This window comes from Nicotiana attenuata, chromosome 5 (assembly GCF_001879085.1).
Source record: "Nicotiana attenuata strain UT chromosome 5, NIATTr2, whole genome shotgun sequence".
In the NCBI taxonomy this organism is placed as follows: Eukaryota; Viridiplantae; Streptophyta; class Magnoliopsida; order Solanales; family Solanaceae; genus Nicotiana; species Nicotiana attenuata.
The window spans coordinates 22,682,341-22,691,744 of record NC_031993.1 but is presented as its reverse complement, the minus strand read 5'-3'; the positions used below and the strand labels follow the sequence as shown (position 1 = coordinate 22,691,744).

Below are 9,404 nucleotides of genomic sequence, written 5' to 3'. Positions count from 1 at the left end.
ATTTTTGCTATACGTATTTGACATGAGATTTTTGGAAATCACATATAGATGATTATGGTCCATTCATGATGTGAATGTTGACAACATCTGATTTATGAATACATATTCATTCTTCAAAGAATATGAACGTGCTAGTGGTAGTGAATATACCGCACTCACCTCTAAAAGGAGGTTTGAGATGATATAAGAAAATAAATGTCATTATTATGGCATGAATGGTCATTGGTCACGTACCTATTTTACGCCAAAATATTTTGGCATTGTGATTGTTAAAAGACAACGGTAATGCAAGAAACAGATCTTGCATATAATTTTGACCATAACCATAATGGTATAACTTTCTCTTTAAAAGAGATATTCACCATACGGGTGTTGATGAATATGTGGTATTACAAAATTAATTGAGAACTCTGCAAGAGCCAATTATACTATTTTGGAGAAACACAATTAATTACCAATAAGGTATTGTGTTGTAGTAAGTCTCAAAGAAACTTATTCAGTTTCCAAAGTATACGCAAAAGCGGTTGATTAAATTGAGACTATAAATAAAGGAAAGATTTAATATCTTCTATTACTACAACTTGTAGCGGGGTAATATATATGTAAAAAGTTACCCACTTTATTCTCCAATTTGTACTACATAAACAAAAGAATACCACAATGAAGTGGGTATTTATTGATATAAAAACCCATATCATAATAAACTTGGAGTTTATTGATAATTGCACACGTCATGGCGTAAATCTGAAGTTTATCAATATTGATAATTTATTCAGTTGACATAATTGGTTTAGCCATATCAATTTAAGTATGATGTGCAAAAATAATAGAGAATTCACATGGGTAAATATTAAAGAGCTAGAAAGTTCTTTACGAATTCTCTTATATTGCTTGTTCTCATTAATTAATAGATCAACTAAAATTGGGATCGAATCCCATGAATGCTGGAAATATCAAAGGTGAATATAGGCTCATTCATCTGCCATGTATACCACATAAGATGCATCTATGAGATGGTTACATGTGTGATTATTATTAACCCGCAACATGGTGTTTGCGAGGTAACTTGCTCAATAATTTGATTTAGAGCATAATTTCCATATTTTTTATTCAAGATAGTTCATCTTGATAAGTTGGTTTACATCACAGTTGGTTTAGCAAAATGATTTATTGAATGCTTCCACTTAATAGCTAAACTATTGCTTATGAGAACAAAGTTATATATATCAGTTTGATATACGTTATATACGAAAGTATATTATTTTCTCCCCTCACAAGTGGTTCAGGGTCAGGAACCAAATAATTCCATCTTATTATTATTGATGTGCGGTGTATATTATGATTAACACCATAACGCACAAAGATGGGTTTTCAAAGTTGAGGAAACAAGTTAGTTTTTCTAACATGAGGGGGAGACATGATAAACAGTTGAGAAAAAGTTACGTGGAATGAATTATCATGTGTACATCTAGATTCTCGAATAAAATAATATGAACTTGAAGTTCATAAAAGGATAATTCATGTGCAATATATTGCAAAGCATGTCAGACACATTTGCTGGCCCAAAGAAAGTAACTATATCTCACTGCAAATGCTCATATTGGAATAAGTCCTAGGAGGACAAATGGTACGCTTACAGCGTATAGACAAATCGATTTCAAATAAACTTCTTGATAAAGAAGATGAGCAAATGATCAAAATGATCATAATAAAGGAAGCAAGTGATCTAGAAGATCACATGACATAACACTTCATAAAATCTCAGGAGAGATTCAGGTACCTGAATATATGAATGAAGAGATCTCTATGTTATGTCTTTATGAAAAATAAGGAGGTTGGAACCGATATAAAATGTTTGTCGATGACATCGATAATAGCGCTAAATATATATGAGGATCTTAAGTCTGAAGAAACAATTCAAGTAGAATTTGGTTTCATATGAAGACATGTAGTTTTGGACATGTAGTTCAAACACTTGAAAGTATAAAGTCAATGATATGTGCAATCAGTTTTCGGTATCTTATATGTCTAGCATGACATGAAAACTTGATATGCATCTAAAGTCTATTATATGGCTTATATGACTTAACTTATATAACAGTCCCTGAAGGATTTAAATTGCTTAAAGCATATAGAATTCTTGATCTTGAAGTACCACTTCCTTAGTGCAATTTGTGCACAAATGTATCTTGCTATAACTATAGGCATGATAATATGATAGCAAGAGTTTTTACCTCTATGTGAAGATATTGAACTGACGATTCCAACAAGATCATATGAAGACAATTCATCTCTATCAAGAATGATGATTTCAAGGTGCAACATATTCATTCAAGTTAATATGGCTGATTTCTTTATCAAATCTCTACCAAAGATCTTTTGAAGATGGTGCACAAGATTGGAATGCAAATGCTTAAGGATGTAAATTGATGCTCTCATCAGGGGCAGTTAATACGTGTTGTACTCTTTTTCCCTTACAAGGTTTTGTCCCACTGGGTTTTCCTTGCAAGGTTTTTAACGAGGCAACCAAAAGGCGTATTATTAGATATGTGTACTCTTTTTCCTTCTCTAGAATTTTTTTCCCACTGGGTTTTATTTTAGTTAAGGTTTTAACGAGGCACATTATTTGTTGAATAGACATTCAAGGGGGAGTGTTATAAATAGAATTGTATTTATGGTGAATGTCTATATTTAGAGAGATTCTAGGGTTCATTGCTTGGTGGCTAAGTCACCATCTCCCTATAAATAGAGGGTTTTATTCCATTGTAATTCATCCCAAATTAATAAGAATTCTCTTCCTACTTTTCTCTGCAATATTCTTCCTCTTCTTTTATTGTTCATAACAGGAAGGTTACAATTTTTTAAAAATAAGCGACATTATAGGGTGTTTATTACAAATATCTAGAACTGTGGAATTGAAAATTTCCTAATTCATGGTAAATTTGGCTTTCAGGTTCTTCCCGCCTATAGCCCAACCCTACGTATATAAGTAGCATCAAATATGCAATATTTTTCCTACATTTAACCCTCAGCAGCTCCTTTGTTGTTATTCACTTCACCTTACCATTCTTGAAGAGTGTTCTTAGTTTTCAGTGAACGTACTTCCTTTCTATTTTCAGGCTAATTTCTTCCACTGGAAACAAAAAAAATGACTATCAGCAGTAAAACAAGCCATAATTATGCTCCATATCCAGTACTGGGAATCAGGTTTCGACCCACTGATGAAGAGCTTATTCGCTATCTACTCAAATTCGTTTCTTGCAAGTCTTTCTCATGTGATCATATTCGAGTTGAGGATCTTTACGGGAATAAGAAGCCATGGGAGATTTTCCAAAACAATTTTCTAGGAGAGGATACAAAGGTAAACTATTTCTTTACTAAGTTGAAGAGAAGAAAACAAGGTGGTTTAAGGTTCAGTCGAGGGCTGATTGGAGAAGGCTGTTGGAAAGGACTTGACAAAAGCAAACCAGTTTTTAAAGGGTCAAAGTTGGTTGGGTTGAAGAAAAGTTTTCGATATCAAGAAAAAGATAGCTGCACGGAGAAAAGTGGCGATCAAGGAAGTAAAAATATTGTTTGGAATATGAAAGAGTATAGTCTTAATGACAACATACTAAAGGTGTTAAGAGAAAGAAATATAATTCAGCATGAGGACTATGTTTTATGCTGCATTAAGCGTAAATTTGTTCATGCTAATGATCATAAGGAATTAGGAGATCATATGGAAATAGCTAGTGGAAACACTGTTGTTGCTGTTATGGATGCCATGCTTTCGACAACTCAAGAACATGAGCTTGACTATGTTACAAGTTCTTCAGGGACAGATTTTCATGATTCAAGTTCTTCATATCAAGGGACAGGTTTTCATGATTTGTGTCCTTCAAATCGATTCACATCATTCGAATATAATAATGTGTTTCAGTTGCAACAAGACCAAAATATTGAACAATTAGTGAATGTACAAGCGCAGAATATTGAAGAGAAGGCACCTTCAGCTCAAAGTCATGTCGAATATGTTGGACGTTCTTCAGAGGAAGGGACAACTTCAAATCAATTCACATACTCACCTGATAATAATGACTTTCAGTTGCAACATGACCATAATAATATTGAATGTGATCATAGGGATACTGTTCCATCAACATTGGCTGACGTAATGAAAAATATTGATCATGTGGATAGGAAAGTGTACGAGTACCTCGGTAGTTTTCTAGCAGAAAAATCAGATACTGCAGAACCCCAGTTGCCGGATGAATCAGGACACGATCACATTATCATGAGTCCAATGGCTCAAGGAAGTAGTACTGCTATGGTTAATGAAGAAAACATTAATGCTGTCTGATCAGTGGTCAACAGAGCAAGTGCAGAACATTGAAGAGAGGGCACCTATTACTTTTACTGGTATGTTATTATCATCAGATTATTATGCTGAGCCATCCTCAGTTATAAGCAGCGATGAGTGCTTCACAAATCACAATGGAGGAATTATTGGGACTTAGCTTGGATGCCCACTCAGTAGGCAAGCTCCTTGAATCAAGTCATTAATTAAGTCTGTTGGTACTTAATTAAGCAAAAGACCAGGAATAGGAAGCAGATATCATTAGTTATATAGGTAGTTTGGATTATTGCAGTATGGAAACAGAAGATGAATGGTTACTTTGTGAACATGAATAGGTGAAATTCTTTTATAGGTAACTGTGTAAATTAAGTATGAATACTATGGTAACATGGAAGAGAACTCATCTGTCAATTTCTTGTTCCTCTGTTCTTTAATATGAAAAAAGTGAGTTCCATTTTGTCTGGGTTCCTAATAAGTGATTCTATGCAGTGGAAGCTGGAAGATATTACACAGAAGAAAGCAAACATGTTATGATATAATTGAACAATTTAGAACTCAAGAGACAGGAAGCATGTAGTTTTATGATAATACAGTAGCATTCAAGCCTCAAGTTTCAAAAACAGCAGCTAATAAATCAAGCGTGATGACTAAGTCAATACCAATATAAATTAAGTGTTTACCATAAGATTTGTAGTCAAGTAACAGTTGAAAAAAGGAGTATGAAAAAGATCTGAATCTAAAGCGATGAGAAAAAGAAAAGACTTGTAAATAAACAAGAAAACCAAAGTTGTAGACTGAAAAAACTCGTACTTACAGTTGGACAGTGCAGTACCATAGAACCTCTTAACGCTACAAAGGCAAAGTTACTCGCTCATATTCTCAGTGACGTAAGAACTTTTCTGGCTGCGCATGAATTTCAGTCGTCTCCTTTTTTTCCACGAAGTTGTAACCAATGTCTTCTCTGGTCTTGCTTCATTTTGCAAGAGTTCCAGTGAAAACAAATTGGGCTACAAACCATTTATATGCAATCCTGAGTATAGCATGTGTGGCCACTGCAGTAGCAAAATGAAGTCTAAAGGGCAGAGCTCAATATCGATCAGAACTCTCGAATACCAAAAAATCCAAAGAGAATGAAGCCAGGAAAAAAATTAACCACCAAAATATCTTTTGAGTAGTATATGAACACACACACTCTCTCTCTCTCTCCATACCACTTTTTCATTGAACTAATATGAGGTCATGAAAGAGAAGCAGCCTTGGCTGGTCATCTTCGCTCGAGGTCAACAAGGGTGAGATTCAATGCTTTTGTTGAATTGGCGTGGCTGCAGGCCTTGCATTAGCAGTCCTGTTTCAACAATAAAAATATCCAACAATACACTTGCACTAGAAAAGTGTAATCCAGTGTTATTAAAAGCGCTCGCTTCTCGCTTTAAGCGAAGTGAGGCGAGGCGCAGGGTTAGCGCTTTTCTGCTAAAAAGGCGACTCACACTCAAAAAGTGTGCGCTTTTCTCGCTTAAGCAAGAAGCGAGCCAGTAGAAAAAGCGAGAAAAAGCTCGCTTAAGCGAGCAGAAGGCATCAACTAGGGCTTTTTAAAAAAAATTTGGCAAATAACCCATCTGTTAACAAAACATACGCAAGGACTTCTTCTCCAGCGAACTCCATCGACAACCGCTGCTGCTCCAACGACTTCTTCTCCAGATCTCGGTAAGTTTCTTCAACTACTACTACTTCTTCTTCTTCTTCTGTTCTTCTTCTTCTTCTGGTCTTCTTCTTCTGTTATTCTTCTTCTGTTCTTCTTTTTCTGGTCTTCTTCTTCTGTTATTCTTCTTCTGGTCTTCTTCTTCTGTTATTGTTCTTCTTCTTCTGTTATTTTTTTAATTGTTTTCACTTTTTAAGCGCTCATTTTTTGCCCTAAACGACTTCTTCTTCTGTTATTAAAAGTGTTCTGTTTTATGCTGCTTTATGCTCTGTTTTCTGCAATTTATTAGTGAAGTGCACTGTTTTCTGCCCTAATTGTTTTTTTTTTTAGTATCTATTATTTGCTTCTTGATTCAAGAATTGAAACATTTGCTTAATATGTTATTTTTAATGAGTTCTTAGCCATTTATCTATGCCTATTTTTTTTTATTTTTTATTTATATGTTGAATTGCGCTTCACAGCAAAAAAGCGCGCGCTTCGCTTCGCGCTTCTCGCTTCTGTGAAGCGAGGTCTCGTCGCTTTTTTGCGCATAACGCTTTCCAAAATACTGGTGTAATCTAAACTAATGAGTTGCTACTTCAAGGACAAGAGAATGTTTTGAGATGTCATTAGTCTTGGCTGCGAAATGCATCATCCAAGTGTCCTATTCAATATCTAAATTGCAGTAAATGTGGCTTACCATCACAATATCATCATTAACATATAATAAGAACAAGCATCCACACAGACTTGTGAAGCCGAAAATTATGCTATGAGGCAGCAAAGTTACCAATTACATATAGCTTGTCTCAATAAATTCGTGCTTGCCATGGCTTGAAAACCCTTAACCAAATAGGTAGATGACAACTTAGTCACTGTTGCAAAAGTCTGGACTTCACGGCTCTCAGTTCCCCCTTATGGTTTGTTGCTGCACAATCATCGCTTCCCCATCCGAGTTGAAGGTATAATATTATGAGCAGCCATGTATTTTATTGCCCTCACAACTGGCCTAATTATAGGAAACTCAAGTGGTTTCTGAACTTTGTATCACAGAGACCAATAAAAAGGGCAACTACACTCATTCGCAGATATTTTCCCAATGATGTTATTGGCAAGACTGACGAGCACACAAAGCCTGGTATCTATAAATACAACTCGAACACCTCATTCAAAAAATATGAGGTATTTGAATGTTGTTAATACTGCAAGTATTTCAAATTTTGTATAATACACTTGAAGGCAAAAATGTCACAGATTTTGTTTTTGGATAACGCTCACAATTTTCTTTCTCCTGATAGTGCTTTTACCTCTTGTCAGAGCTTATTGGTGTTTGGCAGATTTCAGGAGCAATTGCTTCGACTGCCCTCATCGAATTCTGAGAGACATACCTATTGTAGGAGGTCAATTGTTGCTCCCTCTCTCGAGATTGCAATCCCTATCGAGTCGGGAAGGAATGAGTAATGGGTCGGGGAATCGGGCATAATCTATGAAAAATGCTGAAAACAAAGATTGATTTCATTCCTTGGGGCACAATTGCAAATTACAATTTCATATTAGCACCGATTGAAAATTGCAGAGAAGCTATTTCTATTCTATGGATACCTTTACGAATATAAAAAGGTGACAGCCATCTAATGGAATTAACTTGACACAAAGTTACTATTGCAGCCTTCAGTAGAAGAAAAAAAAAGGGAGAGAAGACTTAAAACAAAGATTGTAAACCCTGAAGTGCTAAACTCTGACTGATTTTGAACAAGATAGAACAACAAAAATGTCAGACACATTTCCTATATAACTTCTGGTGAATCAGTTTCTTCCTACCAAGAATGGATACTCAATCAGATGATGAACTTTCCTTATAAATCTCCATGATGGAATCTTCTCAACAGCATGTAATGGCAACAGGCGTAGCTTGCTGCAAGTACTATCTTTTAAGCTGATTAATTTAACTTGACGAGGTGGTAGGTAGATGCCCAAATACGGTTCCTGATTCTCTTCTCTTGCCATAACAAAGAGCATAGTAATATCGACAACAGAAAAAATTTTCACATAGATCAATGCGATACTTTAGGCTCCAAAAGGAGTAGTCCTTTCCCAATTCAAAGATGTCAAGTTGATGCCACTCACCTAATGAAGTGCCAAGCAGATACAAATGATCATGTATACATCCACAGTAGTATTCTCTTTTCATTTTTGGCATTGGATAAGTGTGGATAATTTCCCTTTCAATATCAAAATAGCAAAAGCTATCTAATCGACTGAATGTCCAAAAAATTGCTCCATTGAAGAAAACTCCACCAGCATAATGAATATGTTTTTTAAATGGTTTCGGAAACAGAACTCCCGATTGATTCCAGGAATTTGGCTCTGAAGAGTATATTTCAATATGGAGATACATGCCAACGCTAATAACTTTGTAATGAGGTGATATTGAATGGTCAAAAGCCAAACTCATGTCATATGGAACCATATTTGAGCTGGGAAGAGTAGTGGATTGCTTTATAGTTGGGTTACACACATAGTACTTCCTATCATAGCCACAAAGAACTAAACCACCGGAAGAATTCCAAAATTTCGAAAATCCAATCTCAAATTTGTCTTTGACAAAATCTAAGAATTTGCCAGAAATCTTATATTTTGGTGCAGCAGCAATGGAACAGTGCAAAAAAGGAAGAAAACTATGCTAAGCTAAATTAAGCTCTAAGGATTTCATTCATATAAATCCTATCAGCTATTACAATAGATATAGGTGATGAAAGCTGTAAAAGGATAAGAGTGTTGAGCAAGGAATAGTACAAGCTCCTCTGCCCAGCTGTCCTGCAAATAACCGTATTTGCAGAGGATGGAATCTGCTTCACAGCTAAATGTCTAGGGACTTGATTGTAATACTAGAAACTTATAAAATAAAAACACTAGGACTTAAGTGTCAATGACCTAAACTAGATTTCTCCAACTAACTCCAACGGCTAGGTACACTTCCACAAGCAGCTGGTACCATCATCCTTCTATACGCATCATTTCTCCCCTCTTGAAATCTTCCTTGTCCTCAAGGAAGAAAAGCTGGAAACCTCGTCTTCAAGACATGATAATCCTCCCAAGTGGTTTGATCCTCAGGCATCTGCTCCCATTGCACAAGAACTTGGACTATGGCTTTGTTCCCCTTTTTGATCATCCTTCTGTCGAGTATGGATTTAGGAGTAGGGCAGTAAGGGCTGGTAATGTCCATGACTGGAGGGTGAGTTATGTTGTCAGGCACCTTGTATCATGGTTTAAGAAGGGAAACATGGAAGGTAGGGTGTATGGTGATGTTGGAAGGAAGACTCAATTTGTAGGCAATTGCACCTACTTTCTGGATGATTTGATAAGGCCCATAGTATTTGGCTGCTAGCT

General features: G+C 35.8%; 1 protein-coding gene across 1 annotated transcript; it reads left to right on the top strand.

The window, feature by feature from the left end:
- Positions 3,149–4,339, top strand: LOC109226040 (NAC domain-containing protein 59-like). Its single transcript, XM_019390846.1, has one exon. It carries the CDS (start codon positions 3,149–3,151, stop codon positions 4,337–4,339), a length of 1,191 nt encoding a protein of 396 aa, XP_019246391.1.

Coding starts and splice junctions, on each gene's coding strand:
- LOC109226040 (XM_019390846.1), top strand. CDS start 3,149: ATGACTATCAGCAGTAAAACAAGCCATAATTATGCTCCATATCCAGTA.